The sequence below is a fragment of the Cynoglossus semilaevis genome, chromosome 4 (assembly GCF_000523025.1).
Source record: "Cynoglossus semilaevis isolate Cse_v1.0 chromosome 4, Cse_v1.0, whole genome shotgun sequence".
Lineage (NCBI taxonomy): Eukaryota > Metazoa > Chordata > Actinopteri > Pleuronectiformes > Cynoglossidae > Cynoglossus > Cynoglossus semilaevis.
In genome coordinates, this window is record NC_024310.1 from 13,133,254 (window position 1) to 13,151,369 (window position 18,116).

General features: G+C 41.4%; 1 protein-coding gene across 6 annotated transcripts in view; it reads right to left on the bottom strand.

The window, feature by feature from the left end:
- Positions 1-746: 746 nt before the first annotated feature.
- stard13b (StAR related lipid transfer domain containing 13b) overlaps positions 747-18,116 on the bottom strand; it is a 31,882-nt gene continuing 14,512 nt past the window's right edge. For 2 of the 6 annotated variants that reach the window (XM_025054860.1, XM_008309290.3), the window contains exons 2-14: positions 10,048-10,119; positions 8,345-8,426; positions 6,445-6,508; positions 4,586-5,907; positions 4,319-4,489; positions 4,085-4,244; positions 3,746-3,944; positions 3,248-3,461; positions 2,789-2,903; positions 2,225-2,446; positions 1,888-2,105; positions 1,624-1,800; positions 747-1,508 (exon numbers count right to left, since the gene is read on the bottom strand). In XM_025054860.1, the coding sequence (XP_024910628.1) occupies positions 1,391-1,508; positions 1,624-1,800; positions 1,888-2,105; positions 2,225-2,446; positions 2,789-2,903; positions 3,248-3,461; positions 3,746-3,944; positions 4,085-4,244; positions 4,319-4,489; positions 4,586-5,907; positions 6,445-6,477 (2,949 nt within the window). In that variant the 5' untranslated portion in view covers positions 6,478-6,508; positions 8,345-8,426; positions 10,048-10,119 and the 3' untranslated portion in view covers positions 747-1,390. Of the gene's footprint in view, positions 1,509-1,623; positions 1,801-1,887; positions 2,106-2,224; positions 2,447-2,788; positions 2,904-3,247; positions 3,462-3,745; positions 3,945-4,084; positions 4,245-4,318; positions 4,490-4,585; positions 5,908-6,444; positions 6,509-8,344; positions 8,427-10,047; positions 10,120-11,172; positions 12,441-13,578; positions 13,877-14,153; positions 14,575-18,116 lie in introns of those variants that run through there. The other 4 variants (XM_025054862.1, XM_008309291.3, XM_025054861.1 and 1 more) reach the window with 4 other exon arrangements.

Below are 18,116 nucleotides of genomic sequence, written 5' to 3' on the forward strand. Positions count from 1 at the left end.
CTGCTAGCATGTGTCTTGTTCACAACCACTGGGCTGAAGCACGTATTAGAACCAATAAGAGGAAACAGAAACAAGAGCTCATAGAAAAATAAATCAAATTCATGTGCAGAGTGAGTGAGTCCGGTCGTCAACAGGTGAATCGAGGTGAGCGTGTTCATCCGCGTGCGCATGCGTGTGTGATTATACCTGTTAAGGGTTCAATTAGGGGCTGGTGTTATCGGAAGTATTTATTCAAGTCACGTTCTCCTTGATGTATATGACAATGCTGTGTACAATATGATTTTAGTTTTTAATGTAATTCATGTCTTGGTATGTAAAGAAACTCATGTAGCATCTGTGTTAGGGATATATTTTTCTGTTCAGGTTTTTACTTTCAGTAAAATTAATGTACTGCAGGCTTTCTACACAACAAAACACCACCTAGAAACACGTTTAGACTTAAATGAAAGACATTTAGATAACATACTTAAATGACTTTTGGAAAAGTCAGCTCTTGTCAGCTATGGCAGTGATAGTTAGAACAAATAGTCCTCCACTAGATGGCAGCAGATAGTTAGATTATTACATATGTTTTTGTGACATTTTTGTTTGATGGTCCACTGTAGGCATTTTGAATGAAAATGTGTCGCTGGGAAGTACAGTTCTAAGAAAGAGAAGTTTTTGTTTTTAGAAATTTTAAGCTAATTTTGCTAACTGCAATTTAGCATAATTGTAAAGAACAAGACAGAACAAAAACAAAGCAAATATTTTTTTAAGACATTTACTTTTATTAGAAAATGATGTGTCTTGTGCTTGGTGTTACACAGTACAGTACCCTAACGCAGGTGTGATAACATCACACCTTAAGTCGTTTAATAAAATTACACATATTTAAAATAAAATGACAATACTGACACAAAGTAAAACCGGTTTACAATTTTGTACCAAAGTAAGCACCACAAATGAATGCATTATTATATATATATATATATATATTTAAATTTGAAATGACCAAATGTACTTAAAAAAATCAGTTACATTTATACAGTGTGTACATCGGCATATTCACACATATATACAGACATGTAAGAGAACATTAATTATATATATTTTCTTAAATTATATGCTTCCCAGAAGCATTTAAGACCTCGAATGTCGTAGACATTATGGATAAAAGCGGCAGAAATACAATAGCAGTATTATTAACAGCAAATACAATAATAATATACATTTGGTGATATTTTCGGAAAATAAAATACTTGTGTTAACAGAAATGGCAGGATGATCAACTTCCCTGGAACATGAAGCATATCATTTCATGCAACTATGCCATAACAGAGGAGCTATTTTTAAATAATCTGTATCTCAATAAAAGACGGGCTTAACTTCAGCAATGACCTGAAGACAGACTTTATATTTTAGTCTCTGGTCCATCTGTGATGAGCGGCTGAAAGGAGTTGCGGATGCGTGCGGCTTCTGCGGCACAGAGGTGACCGAAGGCTTTGTTATACCAGTCTGGTGTCCTCCCTCTGGAAACAAAGAATGGAAAATAGGTTTAATTAAATCTATGAAACTCTTCCTTGCCAAAAGCCCTCCCACTGCTTACAGACTGAGACAGATAATAAACCTCGATGACGTTCTTACTTCAGGTCGACTCTGCAGATGTGAGTCAGTCTGGACTTCCCAGAGCCGCAGGGCTCCAGCAGGTAGTTGGACTCTAGGACGATGGCTCGTACTCCTCCAACAGGAGGACAGTCCTCGTGCTCTATGGACGCTGAAACCAGGGAACAGGCTCCTTTAGGCAAGTCCGTCCTCCAGGACCTTCAATGAAACAGAGAGACAGTGAATAAGAGCTGTAGAAAAAAATATAATAAATATACATTTAAATGTCCTTCTATCAATACTCACCGCAGAACCACAAAGTCCCTGCTGGGGTGAGGAGGCATGCGGTTGAGGACATATTGAAATACTTCTGTCTGCTTGTCCAGTGTCTCACACACTTTCCACTGTAGCAGGTCAACATCCCACAGATGGCGCTCTCGCAGCACTCGATTTAAAACAACTGATGGGGGTGCTTCAACCTCCACAGAGACTCTCCATCGTCTGAGTGGGTTCCCGTCTCCTGCCTGTATAAATATTTATATTGAGTGTTTTTTAAAGAAATTTAATTATAAAAATGCACATGTTGAATCTGTGAAACCTCATTGAAATACAAAGCTAAACCTCTGTGTAGATGAGCACAAACCTTCTTGTAGTAGAGCTCTGTGTTGTCAGAGCTGCTGCAGGACACCCAGTACTTGGACTTTTCCCGGGACTCTTTCAGCAGGTTCTGCAGCCTCCCCTCCATATGTGATTGGTACGTTCCATCATCCTCCTCCAGCTGCTTGGATAATTCTTCAATTGTCAGTGCGTGCAGGTCAGCCTCCACGTAAGAGTTCCGCGACTGAGTGACCATCTCATGAGGGATCTGAGGGGAACAGAAGAGCACTTGATGAGACTCGAAGCATGCGGATTTCCTTCGTTGAGCATGTGACACACTGACCACAATGTCAGCCGGTCATGGACTGACTGCAGTTTTATGGTGGGTTTAGTTTGTTGCATCATTGTTGCATCATTATGGTCATTGGGTTACAACAGCTTTGTCCAATTTCTATTTAAAGATGTTCTTCGATTTATCTTCAAATCTTAAGTCACTTGAAATATAACGATAAGATGCTGGAGGGTAAAGGTTCTTGGAGATTCATTTGGAGCAGCACTTTATTCGTGGTAGGGTTAAAAACTAAACTAAAGGCAAGTCTGAGTTCTGTACCTCAAAAAGACGGTTGCACTCGATGATCATGTGAGCAAGTCCTTGTGTCGCTGCTAAATTCTCATTCAGGTCCTTCTGGTCTGGTCTGCCGGTAGCGTACTTCTTCTGCATGGCTCTAAAGGTCATGGAGACAGAGAGAACTCATTAGGTCTGCTCAGTGTTTGGGTCAACATCCTCACAAACAAGTTGTGCACACTTCCTCTTCTCTACAGGAAGCCCCCTTTGATCCCTTTAGCAATAATTTCAACCTGGTAAATTACAGAGCTTAGCTTTGTTAGTACGCAGCATGAACTCATAAAACACTGAGTTTTGAATGTCCTTCTAAACCTGGTCCAGAGGGACAGTAATTTGCTGCATCCATGAGAGCTGGGACACAGTAACCCAACAATGTCTTCATGGAGCCGTGGTGAGGTGGCGTGTCTTTTTCAGTTAACTGTGACTCAGGACATAACCACACACCTCGGGGAGAGATTGTCCTTCTTGAGAATGTTGAGGTGGAAGAGGGACGGAGCCAGGCACACGGCTATGTTCATGGGTGTCATCTGGTTTTCCTCCACAGAGGAAGTGACATCGCTGAGGAAACACAGCAGGGTCTGCAGCACCTCTCGGTTTTCATCCGACATTAACATGATGGCCGCCTGGACTGCCTGCAGCCTTTGATCCTTAGGCACATCTGTTCACATAAGGAGCGACAACATGAGTTCTGCTTCACCGACCTAATTACAGACCAAACAGAAGCGAGTGGAGCCTAAACGGATTTAAACAACTGGAGGGTATAGAAAAAAATATGATTCAATCTGTTCCCTTTATCCAATCAATTCTCTAATGCAGGGGTGCCCAGTTTTTTTTATTCTCTTGTAAATCTGTCTGTGTGATTCTGATATTTTTTACGTTACAGAGAAGAAGAAGAAGACTATGCTGACATCTAACACATTATACTAATGAGTATTTTCTTACATTGATAAATGTGTAGAAAGGTCTCTCCCAGTTTGCTGGTGAGCAGAGGCTCAGGTAAATCCCTGAAGAACTGCTTTACCATGTCGGCCACGTCGTAGGCCGACTGATCCTCGTAGTTCACATCGTCAGGAGAGTTCTCGTTCATCTGCCTCAGTGCTTGAATTCTTGACTTTACCCCTGATTTACGGAAAAGACCCACCTGGAAGCCACAAAGGAGGCTCAGCACGTGTAATATTTGACGTTTCTTTCCTCGTTGACAATGCTGTTCATTTTGTTTTAACACTGTTGATATAGGAAACTGAGCTATAATTGGAAGAAGCACAAGGACTGAACACTGACCTGATCCAGACACTGGCTCCTCAGGTACCGTAACGCCTGCTGCAAACCCAGGGGCAGTGGTTGTCCAGAACGCTGCACATGAACTAGGAGTGGAACTCCAAACACGTTTTTATCCTTATAATCTGGCATCTTCATTCTCTTCATGAACTTTGGTACCGACCTGGGCGAGAAGGATGAATAATTAATAATAAATTACACATTTCACAAGTATCGTGCTGAAAACCAGACACTTACCAGGTCCACCCATGTTTGTTGGACATGGAAAACTTCTCCATTATGGCTGTGAGACGCAGCAGGGAGAATTTCTGCAGCAAGCTGAGCTGACCTGCAGACTGGTTTGTGATCTGCAGCGATGCCATGGAGTGACTGAGTCGGTTGGATATCTGAAAGCTTGGCCATCGCAGTCTGTTACCATGAAGAATGAAACATTCAGGAAAATATTAGCAATCATTCTGTTGCTGTGGAAGTAAAAAAAAAAAAAAAAACTTTTCTGAGTCTTACCTGTTTGGTCGTGTAAGTGAAGCACCTACTCCCGAGTCCCTCCGTTCCCTCAGCCTCGTCAATTCAGTATCAACAAGTGATACCCTGTCTCTGTCCCCATCGCTCGGCGTGGTCTGGCTCTCAGTGACTGAATTTCCCTCAAAGTCTAACGTGATCTGGCTAGAGGACTGGAGCCCTCCTGGATTTTCTCTCTGACCGTCCACTTGAACAACTGCTTCTCCGCCGGGCAACACATTCTTTGACCAGTGGTCCACTATCTGCTGAAGACCGTTGACATGTGACAGGATATCGTCCAGGTGAGGAAACAGGTCCTCCTTCTCCAGGTCGATCAGGTCTCCAGTGCTGGCATACAGATGTGAGCCGGGGACATTATCGTACACACTGATCCGACTGCCTCTGGAGCAGCACTGGGTCACAGGCCTGGATGATATGACCGGGGTGTCCCGGTGCATGCTGCCTGTATGCCAAGTAATAGAAGCCCCAGTTGTGGGGGACAGACTTTCAATGGACAGTGCTTTGGGAAAAGTCCCAGGCTTGTGGTCTTTGGGGATATGGACCACCAGGTCTTCATAAGAAGATAATTCATTCCTCCAGTTCTCCTCTGCCACTTTATTCACCTGGGTGTCTGAGAAGATGTCCACGTCCTCTAAATACATCCCACTTCGTTTGTAGTAGGACCGATGATGCTTGTGCTCCTTCAAGCTGGGTGTGCTAACGGCACTGCCACTAGAATGGCTGCTGCCCTCGCTGCTGCACTGGGACGCTGGGTTCAGAGTCCCAGCATCTCCATTCATGATGTCAACACAGTGCAATGTCTTCAGCGTCCGCGCCTCCTGCTGTAGCACCGGAGAACCGATAACCAACGGCCTACCGCCTCTTCCCAAAGTTCCTCGAGAGCGCAGGGTTTCCATGCGCTTCAGGAAGTCTTTGGCTCGGACGCGGCTGGTTTTGCCGTGCTTCTCATAGCGAGCGGATTCTTTGGGTATGTAGGACGTTGTGAGGGAAGTCCTGTCGAGCATCGCTGCCGAATCTGAGCACGTGCGGTTGGAGCAGTCCGAGTCCTCTGTGCTGAGGCCTCTGTGGCTGCTGCCTCCGCTGCTCTCACTGTGCAGAGACGAGACCTCAGGCTCACTCAGATCTGTCAGCACACTCTCACTGCTGGTGGTGGTCCTCAGAGGGGCCTCGTCGCCGTAGGGCTGACCCTCCCTGTTGTTTTCTAGGAGACAGTCAATGTCCTCCAACCTGGACCAGCGCCGGCTGCTCCACTCAAAGGTCCATTTGTCACTAATGGCAAACAGGTCTTCTTCATCAGAGTCTTCAATCTAGAGCCAAGACAGATAATCTCGTGTCAGATCAGATGACAGTTCAGATCTAATTTAGGGAATAATTAACACAATTAACCACGCAGATGCATCTGCAGCGCTCATTCCCACTCACTGAATGGAAATACAGTAATTCAATATCAACATGAACTCCTGAACAGTAGGGGACATTACACATTTATATCAACTGTGAGGCTGATTAAGCAGGAAATGGCTTTTGGATGTGTCCACCAGACTGGTGTGATTAAACACTCAACAATCCATACATCCAACTTAACGACTTGACCAAAAATAGACCAAACCATTAAAGCTGTAATGTTACATCATGGGGACCTGTAATAATTAAAATTATCCAGATGTTTAAATAATCAGTTTTATAGAAGCTGCAGCCTAAAACCATGGACATGATCAGGCTAACACCAGGCTGTACTTGGAATGACCTGTGCCTTTCCATGTTAAACAGGTTTATATGTTTAATGTTTTAAATACATAAGTCACAAATACTATTGTTAAATAACCAGGGCTGACAAATCTTACTTTCTTTTTTGGGACGTTGACGTCAAGTTTCATAGAGGCACACTTGTTCAAGGTGTTAAGTCGTCTGGAAAAACAAAACAAAACACACAAACAGAGGATGAGAAAAACAGCAGAACACTTTGACCAAACTAATGACCTTTTGAAAATGACCAACTTTTATTAGTTTCTTGTTTCTTGTCCATGTTTAAGTAAAATGCCGCCTTTTATCGTGGGAGAAGAAGCAGACCCAGAAAGGAAATTCAGTTTCCTTACACATTATCCTAAATCTAATGAAGGCTCGTAAGTGTCAGCCGCTCTGGTCTCTTTCTTCCAGGGATGGATCTAAGTGCTGGTGGCTTGTAGAGGTGAACGTAAGGTCAGCAAATTATTTGGCCTCATCTCGAGGCTAAACATAGCCCTGTATATTCAGCTAAGCCGGAGTTAACCTTTCTCCACTGCTCTGCATATCACTCTTGCGTAAAAGAGAGAGAGAAAAAAAAATTTCTTAGTTGTAATAATTTCACGGAAAACCCAGGAGTCTTGACGACACATTTATAGACCGTGTGCTATATAGAACATGTGGTTTGGAATTCAAGGTTGTGTGGGTGAGCAGTGTGTTTGTATGTAAAAATGACAGCAGTAAAAGTGTACATGGACTGACAATAGCACATCGGAAAACATGACGACACAATTCATGGCAGCCCAGTCTGCCTTGGCTTCAGACACAGGGGAAACAAATTTGCGGTGAGATAATGACAAGCTATAACAGCCTCAGATGTTGTTCACTGTCTTTCCCTTAAACTGGCAGCAGTGTTCTGTGACAGTAAAAGGTTTCAGAGCCTTAATATGACTTTACTGTAGAGCTACAGATGAGAGGGATTAGCCAGACAAGAAGTTCCCATGATTGTTCATATAGATAGTAGGGCCTGGCTGAACAGAGGATTTCTAAGCATGGGGCCCCCCCTAACTCCAGCTGCCGAGAGAGTTTTCAGTGTGATTGCTAAAACAGAAAGCAGCTCAGATGGAGGATCAGCGTGAACACTCACATACATGAAAATGTCAGTGCAGCCACTATCAAAGACACCCACAGCGTGGAGGGCGGCGTTTATTTTTGCACATGGGCTCTAGTGTGGTGTGACTGGCAACAAAGACATCTTTATGGCGCTATAGAAATGCCGGGAAGTCATGAAGAAATCACGTTGGAGGTGGAACTATTTCCAATTGTCCTCTATTTATCCATGGCAAGTTTGGAATTTGCTCTGGGGTTGTTTGGAGTCAGAGAAATGCGAGCCGTCCGAGGTACTCCTGCCCCGCTCTTCAAATGGTTGCTATAGCAGCTGTTTGGTAAATGAAATGCTGTTATCACCATGGATTTGAACCAAGGACATCATAGGTGTAAAACCAAAAAACAAAAACACCACCCATGGACCAACATGCTTGTATATAATATATAACCTTAAGAAAAAGTAAAATAAATAATATTCTTTTTGGGGTTGGTCGATCGGTATCAGTCTAATATTGGCCAAAATTTTAGAATCGAACATCATTTTCTCATTAGTTTCAGTCTAGACACTTCCGTACATTCACTGAATACTTGCTGAAAATGTTGTACTCAAGTAAAGTCAAATCCAGGATTCAAATTCATCAAGTCAAACAATAAAAACTTTCAGTTAAGTAAAAAGTCCCCACAACTACATACAACACAGATTCAAAGTCATAGAAGAAAGTTTTTATTGAGATCCAGTCCTGTCCAGTCATGTCCCATAGGTGGAGTCACAGTCTTTAGACCACAAGGTAACCCAAGCTATCAACACCAGGTCGCTGAATTAAACAGATTTAGCCAAAGGCTAATTTCTATTTTAAGTCCCTGGGAAACAGCTGCCTCTCAAATTTGAGTAAACAAAATGAAAATAGTTAATACCTGCAGAGAGGTTCCACTAGATCTTTGTCCAAAAAGTCATGATCTCTCTTGACAGATGTGATGTCGATGGGGAACTGTGAATCTGCAAGAAGAAAAGACCAGTCAAAACATTAGGAGAGATGTTTGAAAACCACATTTATTTCACAGACACTGATGGTCGGAGACAGTCTCAGTGACTCTACGACCTGACGCTAATGAGCAGAGACAAACTACACCCCACTGACAGCACTCAGGCAGGCGCGGGCATTACATCTTGCTTTGGGTATGAGCCTCATGTTAGATAACTCAAGACACCACATCCAGAACCTGACATTCCACCACCTTCATGCTACGTCATTATTCTGTATGAAAGGCAGCAGTAGCAGAGTTGAGTAATTCTAACCTACGTACACGGTCAGAGCTGCTTCATTGTAACCTCACGTAACACAACACTGTAGCTTATGTATAGTTTTTATTAACGTTTTGTTTTGGGGGTTGTCTGTATTACGGCGGTCCCTGTACTTCCAGCTGTCTCTCTGAACACTGTGGTGCAGTTTTACTACTACAAAACTGTCAGCAAACAACTTTATATTACATCAAAAGTCTGGCTGGCGCCAACATGAAGATCTGAAGGAGTGGATTTACTTTAAGCTCTGATAAAAACCCCCTTTCTTCCCATGACTTCAGTCTTAAAGCCCAGAGGACAATGTTTATGTAGTAACTGTAGCTTGGAAAAGATTAGACTGTAAAAGCAGCTGATGTTCCGCTTGTTTAGGAGTGTCTGGGTGACTGCGGCTCTGATTTTCAGACCTGGGGAAATGTTGTGTAAACGTGTCTCATTATGTAACCCATTAATGTGCGCTTTTTTTTTCTGTCAAAACGGGGACAAGGACATCAGATCAGATGTCTGTGACAGATCGGTGTCTTTCTGTCTAACAGAAAGATGATATTCAGGCCATATGTGTTAGCTTTCAAAGGACTTAGAATACAAGGGATCAGATGTTTCACACAGGACTTTCATTGGTTCTTGATGCTCCGGTTATCACTACAGTCCATCTCCCACCTTTTTGATGACGCGTGTGGGAGTCAGGTAATGAGTCAGCGCGGCTCAGGTCAAAATTTCCTTGAAATATTTCAAACTTCACATGAAGCGTTGACAACTGTCGGCTTCAATGACTGTGTTGTGTACAACGAGTGGTGTTTACCATGTTGCTTTACTAGAAATGCCTACAACGTGGCAGATAATGAAAGGCCTGAATCAATACACAACTGAATGAGAGCTGAACTACGGCCAAAATAAAGATACATACTACACTTAGGCCCTATATTTAGCAAGCAAATGACATACCAAGTTTAAAATTTAAATAAGATCTAATACAGCTTAGATTAGCCAACTGCTAAAACATAAACAGTGTAACTAGCAGTAGTTAAGTGTACAGCACAAATAGCTAAAATGAATTAAATAAAATGAATGAATTTAAATTGTTAAATAAAATGCTTAAATCTAGAAGCAATCCTTAGGAATAGAAGAGAACTTTTCAAAACAAAAAGGTATGGGCACAATAGAGCAACAATATCAGAGGTTTAAAGGGGAAGAAAAAGTTGAGCTAACAACTTGGTGACTATTATTCAAAAGATAGTATAAATAATGTATCTACTTTCATAGGTAACTGTGCATCTGTAAAATATAATGTTGATTTATTGGTGAGTGAGAGCGTCATTACCTTCAAATAGCTGAGCATACTGTGGGAATCCCGTTGCCCTCAGCCAGTCACACGCTTCTTTGGCCTCGATTTCTGAAACACAGAAAACGAGCAGGAAACGATCAAACAGTGGGAAAAAAAGGGTCATTTTTAACTACAAAACCTAATAAAACAAACAGTGAAAAGTCTGAGCCTGAACTGAACCAAAGACTTCTGCAGCTGCCTGTTTACAGACACAACAAGGTGAAAGAGAGTGACTGGGAAAGTTTGATAATTCTGAGACGGTGTGTATGTTATGATGAACCTGCTGCTCAGTCCATCCTGCCTGAAGGAACCGACTCTGTCTGTAGGAAAAACCTGCTGTATTTGAACTCTTCACATCATGGCACCAAATATCAATTCCGATCAAATTCAACCTTAAATTATAACAACCGTAAAAGGACTGGCATGATCTCTCTTCAAAACAGAAAAAAGACAAGGAATTATATATGTATAATATATAACTGTCATCTTGCTGATCACCAGAGTGAGAAGAGGAAACAGACTATTTGCGCCTTGCCAGTAAATGCTAACAGTGGTTGGTGTTATTTATCGCTTCAGTGGGAAATAACACACGGGTGTCACACCGAGCAGTGTGTTTTATACTAAGACTCAATAAACATTTTCTTGGTAACAGGAAACCAATCAATTCTTTTCTTTCATTTCTCACATTTGTATTTGGGTAACAGTTATTTAGGCTCTAAGATGATCAAATATAGAGTTACTGTAAATGTTTATTTTGTATTGAGGATAGCAAAACGTCTGAATGTTAACATTTTCCATTACAGCTACATAGCTTTGTTTAGCAGGAAAACCTCTGCGCATTTTTTCATTTTTTTTTTCAAAAACACAATTGACTAGCTCAAATGTGTATAAATAAATTAGAATAAAAATTTAAATAGAATGAATTTAGAATAGAAGAAAAATAAGGTATAACTGTGGCTTCTACTCTATGTAACGTAAACAACAAACATTAGAATTGACGACACAAGAAACACAACAAAATACACTAGTATTAAAATATATATAAAAAACTGCGGCTTCAATAACATAGTATAACCCTCGTACAAAAAAAAAAAAACAATATCACGTTGATTACAATCTTACCTGCTAGTCTTTTACTGAAAGCCAGACAGCAGCCAAAAACAAACCGTGGTTTAACCCCCTCCACTCAACACTCCAGCACCACAGACACACTGTCCCAGAAATGTGGTTACAATAATAAAGAACCGCCATTAACAAAACAAGAGTCAGGGTGCCGCTCCGATATCACACACCTGAGATCTGAACTGCTCTTCTCTTTCTGAGCGTTCACCACAAACCTGCCACACTCGCTCATCGCTGATGCGTGATCACAGCCACTGGATGACTGTAGGCGGACACACCAGATACTGCTGTCACCGTGACCAGCTCACCCACTCACCAATGTCACGGAGAAATCAATAAAGAGCGGCATTGGGCTTGAAACTCACCAACAACTGAGTAAATATTGCAGCCTCCCCGTGTCCTTGGATGACAGATAAAAGTCTACAGTTCACCAGTGTCAACAGATGGACTGAGTCAACATGTGGAGCCTCTCTCTGCTCTGTTTACACCTGTCCCAGCTCATGTTGACAGCAAGGGCTCAGCAAACCATGGAATCATACATTTTATGAAATGTTCATCATTTTAATGGGAGTGTACGGTGGTGTATTCATCTAGAACACAGGTGTCAAACTCAAGGCCCGGGGGCCAAATGCGGCCAAGTCGCAGGAGCTCTAAAAGTGACTAACTGCCTTATAATAAAGTTTATTGTGTTTCTCCAGTTAGGGAAGCTGAAAAAAAGAAAAGCCTCTGTGTCTTCTGCTGCCCCAGAACCAGAGGTTGGACACACTGGGAGCAAGTAACACGAGCTGGGAATTCTTCTGTGTTTGGCATTCTGTAACACGAAACCGAGACATTCTGTCCTCTCATCCTCTCTAAGGAAATCTCCGGTGGATAAAAGGTTGGGCGGGCACCATGCCAAAAAATGAGAACTTGCGTTTGCTTTCTACATCCTAACTGACCGCTGGTTGGAAAACAGTCTAAAATTACACCTTTTACAATAAGCAACCTGAAGCTCATTTTTGTCATGACAATGACAATTGTTGGAATGTATGTGCAGGCTTTAGTCATCCGTAATTTTCGCCTTATGCAACACCTTAAAAAACCCTCAGTCATTCAGTTCATACCTGACATACAAAGGGTCAACACCGCATAACATATATTTATACACATCGAATGCTAGGTATTCAAGGTCTAGGTCTAATGCTTTGCATTTGAATCGGCCAAATTGTTTCTGCATCAAAGTCTGTCAAACTAAATACCTCATTTAATCAGCAAATTAATAAACTTAAATGCATTAAATAAATCTACAAAATGGCTGACAATTATCAGATATATCTATTTTACATCACTGCAGAAATGTGTTAACCAAAAAAAGAGTACAACATTTATCAAAACAAACGGCTCTGGATCAGCTAAAACACCAGGGCTAAGTTTAGAAAAACAAACAAACAAACAAAATAAAAAAAAAACAAAACTTAAATGGCTTTTAGTAAATCTGCAAACAAAGGAGTTAAAAGTTGGTCCAGAAACAGATAAATGTGCCATGTAATGATGATTGATAAACTCTTTGCCTCCATGTTAGTTGGGAAATGCTAAACATTAGCCAAAAAAGTGAAAGGTAGAGTGAAACCATTTCTGAGACAATTTCCAATATCTATTTCTAAATATTGATTTAGTAACAAATGACTCACTGACTCAGTCTTGACTGAGCTAACCTGAATGCTAATTTGCGGCTAATGTTATTATATCTTCCAAATAAAATTTCTTGCTTTAATTGGGCCTTTTTTTTTGTTTGTTTCAAGCTAATTTTATCGCACTAAGTCTGTCATAACTAACATCTACCAATGTTATGTTAGCAAATAATAAACAATTTGTTTACAATTTGTTTTTCTAGATTTTGTTCATGAATTGTAAAATTTGAAAAAAACAAAACAGTTTTTATTTAATAAAAACCCCAAAACATTTGTTCAAAGCATTTTGTACAAAGTTCAGGCTTTTTCAAAACCCTAATATGTATCACTGAAATTCAAGGATAACCAGTACATGTACAAACACTAATTCAACTAAAATCAACTTGTCAACTTGACTTAAAATGTAACTGTGTCTGGATTTAATTTCAAGTTTTTAGAAGGACAAGCCAAATGTCTATATGCTTGTTTTAGAGTTTAAGCATTCAAGTTTTTAAAAGGACAAGCCAAATATCTATATGCTTGTTTTAGAGTTTAAGCAAAGACTGATCAAGAACTCAACTTCTTGACATTCTGCGTCTGAAGAACATGGGACGTTAACTTGAAATCCTGTCTCAAAATGACCTGATGATCAGTGTCTAAATGATGAGAACATGGGATCTGTCACAGTCGCTCTCACCGGCGTGTCGCTCTTAACATTTTAGCATTCACATCACAAATCAATGAAACATGTACTCACGGGACACTTTCATCATAAAGACCAACAGTAAGTGTTTCATTAATCCATAAAGATCCCAGAGGAGTTGGTTCTCCGTGTGTCAGTGCATCTCCATTTCCATGCTGAGCCACATGCCTGCTCTCTCTCTGAACACAGCTTGTAGTTTGAACTCAGACCTTCAGCTCAGTCTGTCTCTTTTCTCCTTCCATCTACCCCCAACCACCATATGCTGGTCACCCACACTATATTTCTTCTTCTTCCCTCCCCTTTTTGCTGGAGGCTCTCTTAACGTCATTACTCCCCCACCACCACTACTTCTCCCTCTCCTCCTTCCTTTCCTTCCTTTTCAGCTCCTTGTGCCCGACCCTCCCATACCCAGCTCTGCCTGCTCCTTCAGAACCCACTCAGCACATTTTTGGCACCAGTCAAAGCTTCAGCCCGAACAGTTTCTGTTTCCTCTTCACTCTCTGACTATTTTGTCATGAAACAACCTGTCGCTTCAACAAAAAAAGAAAAAGAAAATGAACAGCCTCTGGCGACATTTTATGTCATCTTCTAACACGCTGGCTTTAAAACAAGACATCGAGTGAACTTACTCTGAAGACGTGAGCCGCAGACGGTGTTGTTACAGAGGATGAAAGACAGAAATGGAAAATTAAAGCAGCAGAAGTTGGGGAAGACCACGACATAAAAAAGACACAAACCCTCCAGCGCTCAGCTGCAGTGAGTCATGCTGAGACACATGGCCCAAAGACTCTGCAATAACATCATCAAAGAGTTTGTTTTTTCCATTCCACCTTTGTCTGATTCTCTTGCACAGTGAAATCAATGAATGAAAGAGTTCAGTGTGTTATCTGTGTCATCTGAGGCAGCAGATAGAGCCGCTGTGTCACCTGATGCAACACAAAGACAAAGTCATTTACAAACAATCGGAGTAAAAAAATCACATTCAGATTAGCTTAGAAAAAAAAGAGAAAGAAATATCCCTGAGCTCTAGATACACTGCTAAAGATTTAAGGAAAAATAACAGCTACTAAAGAGGAGAATTCTATTTAGTTTGTACAAATGTTACAAACAGCTTGAGCTTCCCTGTCATTTCTTGTCCTTAAAACACAAACATAGTTATAAATGCATCAGTGGTAAAGGTGTAGATTTGAGTAGAGATCAATAACTTGAAATAAAAATAATAATAATAAAAAAGGACTGTTTAGCTTGTTTGCCACCAGCACAACAATATAAACCACACTGGGATATTTTTCTTCCAGTGATTGGCTAAGCAGACTTCAGTTGAATAATTTAAACTACTTGTAAGATAAATGTGAATATGTATTTACTGTATTAAAATGACTGACTAAGCTGTTACATTATTAACAAATTTCTGCTTTAAAAAAACAATAACAATGCGGACGTGTCTCAGAAGGTGTTTTTAATGTCTAGGTAAACTTGTTAGTATTTGTGCAATCACGTACTGAAACACAGGCTCCTTGTTATACTGAATATATAGAAAACATGTAAATAAAATAAACGTCTAATTTCTATGCTCGGTGATTATATAAGTAAGGACCTTATGTCATCACTTCTACTCTGCACAGTAAGTGAAAATCCAGATGTTTTTTTTTTCTTCTTCTTCTTTTTCTCCCACATCCTCTGACATTTTTTTGGCTCTTGACAAAAATGTCTCCTGACTGACAGGAGCCAGGAATTGATATTACAGCACAGTAAAGTTGTCCACCTTTACAGCATTTCTTTAAACAAACCCGTTCTATTAATAAGTACTGCCAGTTTGGATCACAGCTATCACGGTGTGTCAGACCATTCCTCCCCCCACGCTGCTCCTGTGGCAGAAACAAGTGAATGAATCAGCCAGACGCGCCAGTCAGAAACATTAGTCAAAACCCCACAGTGACTATAGAAGGACTCTAACGCCGTCTTCATCAAAAACACCTGGTGGGGAGAAGATTCTAGGAGTGTGCTGACAGGAGGAGAGGTGTCATCATGCTGAGAGGAACGGCCTCTCGTCTCCTTTAAGATGCTAATTGTCCACAGACACTCACAGTCACACAGTCAGCAGTCTGGTCTTTACTGTAAAAGTAAAACGAGACAGTCACACCAACGGGGGAAACGCTGCCTCCCTCCCCTCCGCCTGTCTGCCCCCACCCAGAAAAACCACAACATGCCCAGATTAGTCCAACATTTCCTCTCCTCCACAGGGGAGAAAACAGGAAACGAAAATAACAATGAACAAACGCCTGACGGCGAATGTCATTAGAGAGAGCTATTTTTAACCCAGGTTGACGTTATTTCTCTTTAATGTAACGCCTATCAGGGTTTGCCTCAACAGCACGGTCAAATTTCATGTCTGCTCCTCAAACTGTGTCTCATTTTATCACCGTAAATGTCCTGGACAAAACCCTGATTTAATTTCACTTCAATCATATAATTTGTATAGCTTTATGGTATATAGGACCTTTGACCCTCTGCTCTCAGGTTGTCCCAATAAGGACCCAAAGTCAGTCCCGTCCAGTCACCATATTGTAGATCTACTAAGAGCCTACCAACCTAACAGCTCACTTGTCGGATTGGACGGTTTAGCTTGCCGGATTGAGCCCACAGTTGATGATCACTGTGTGTATAAGAACTGCAACACTGAGCCTGGATCTGCTGAAGATTTCAGTTAAGGTTTGGAGAGATGTAACACTGACAGGATGGATGAGTGCAGAAGAGATAGATAGTGGATATACTGGACAGATGATGTTGGACATTATAGGTGTGGTGAAAAAGCACATGAAGGTGGTTGTAAAGGAAGCATGAATAGGACAAGATTGACACAAAGGGGCAGAGGAGAGAATCTGCTTCCTGGTTCTGCTGACAGACAGTAGCTCAGTGTGATGTCATAACATGGGATTTTATAGTGATGACACTGAACAAGAAACCAGGCTTACAGAAGTCTACCTAAGGAGTCAGTCACTCTAGTGTCTGAACAATGTTTGAATTAACAAGGTCCCCACCAGAACAACTGCTCTGTGTCTGTTTATCACTGTTTATTCACAGCAGTGTCTCATGAACCGGCAAGGTGTTGAAACAAAGGACAATAGTCAAACGTGAGAGATTATCTTTCATCAAAGAGAAGCCACAACACTGAGGTTCTGTCAATTTGACTTTATTCATCATGTGCTAATTGACACAGGAGCTGGCCGTGTAATTACAGAGTCTCTCTGTGAATCACTGTCAGCCTGTTGGACACACAGAGGACCTGTGGTTAACTGTGTGTCCACACTCTGGTGCTCATTTAAACTGAGCACCTCCAGGCTACGGCACCAAAGCAGAACTCCTCAAATATACATGGGTTAGCCAGCCCTGATCTGCCTCTGCCCTGTGGTCCGCGATGACCTGTGAGGAAGGCATTTGACTGGACCACAGGTCTCCACTAACAAATGGATTTTCAGGAAGTAGACTGAAGTACAAATATGGCAGCAGCTGCAGGGAGAGCCCTGCTGACAGGAAATCTCAGAGACCGTGAGGCGCGAGGCTTTTTCAGAATAAAATGTCATGTCGCAAATCAGACGAGCTCTACGTACTAGTCAACGTTGTGATTTTACTTGTGCACATTGGAAAAACATACTGTACTAATTAGTACTCACTCATAACGACTTTGACTCACAGCAGGAAAGAGACGGATTACATTTGGTGATGTTAACAATCACAGGATTCTGTGGTATGACGACGAGACAAAAGGAGCCTCAAATCATGATCACAAGAACAAATGTTAATTCAAACTGACCAAATATTCATGTGTATTTTCATCCTGTGGTACAAACAGATTGATCCAGTTATAACTTCCGTTTTTAACATGACCAACACAGAGGTGGGCTTAACCAGTTTAACCATTCCCCTAAATAAAGACTAGTCGCCTTTTACTGTGAACACACACACACACACAGCAAAGCCTTATTGATTCTTAGGGTACATAACATAACTCTGTGAAGCTGCAGAGCTGCTGCTGCTGTTGTTGACCAATGCTAAAGCTCGCTGGGTCAAGAGTCATCAGAGCTGTGTTTTCCTCTTGAGGTCGTGTATTGAATTTAAACAAGAGCATCACAGCTGTGGTAACACTCTCCTTCACCTCTGCAGGACACCCAGTGAGAGGGCTCTTTCATCTTTAAAGCCAACGTCCCATCCACTCAACTCTTTCCAATCTGAAAACCCCAGTGAAGACTGTTGCAGCATTTACAAGCAACGTATACAAACTGGAAATTATTAAGGATTTGTAACTTTCCTTTATCACTGCAGAGTGAATTTAAATGCTAATTAGAGTGGAGAGCGGTGTCACAGTGAGTTCATCTCTGCAGACCATCAGATGACAGAGAGAAAGAGATTTCTCCCAACGCTTCTGTCTTATTTGACAAGGGATAAAAACGTACTAAAACACAGTAAAACATGTAATATTACAATGCTATACAAAATACTTTTGGTGAGCTGCTGTTGGAAAAAAACAACCCATGCTGTGGTAAATACTGTTCTCATCATCCAGTCACAGCTGATTAATGTCTTTCACACAG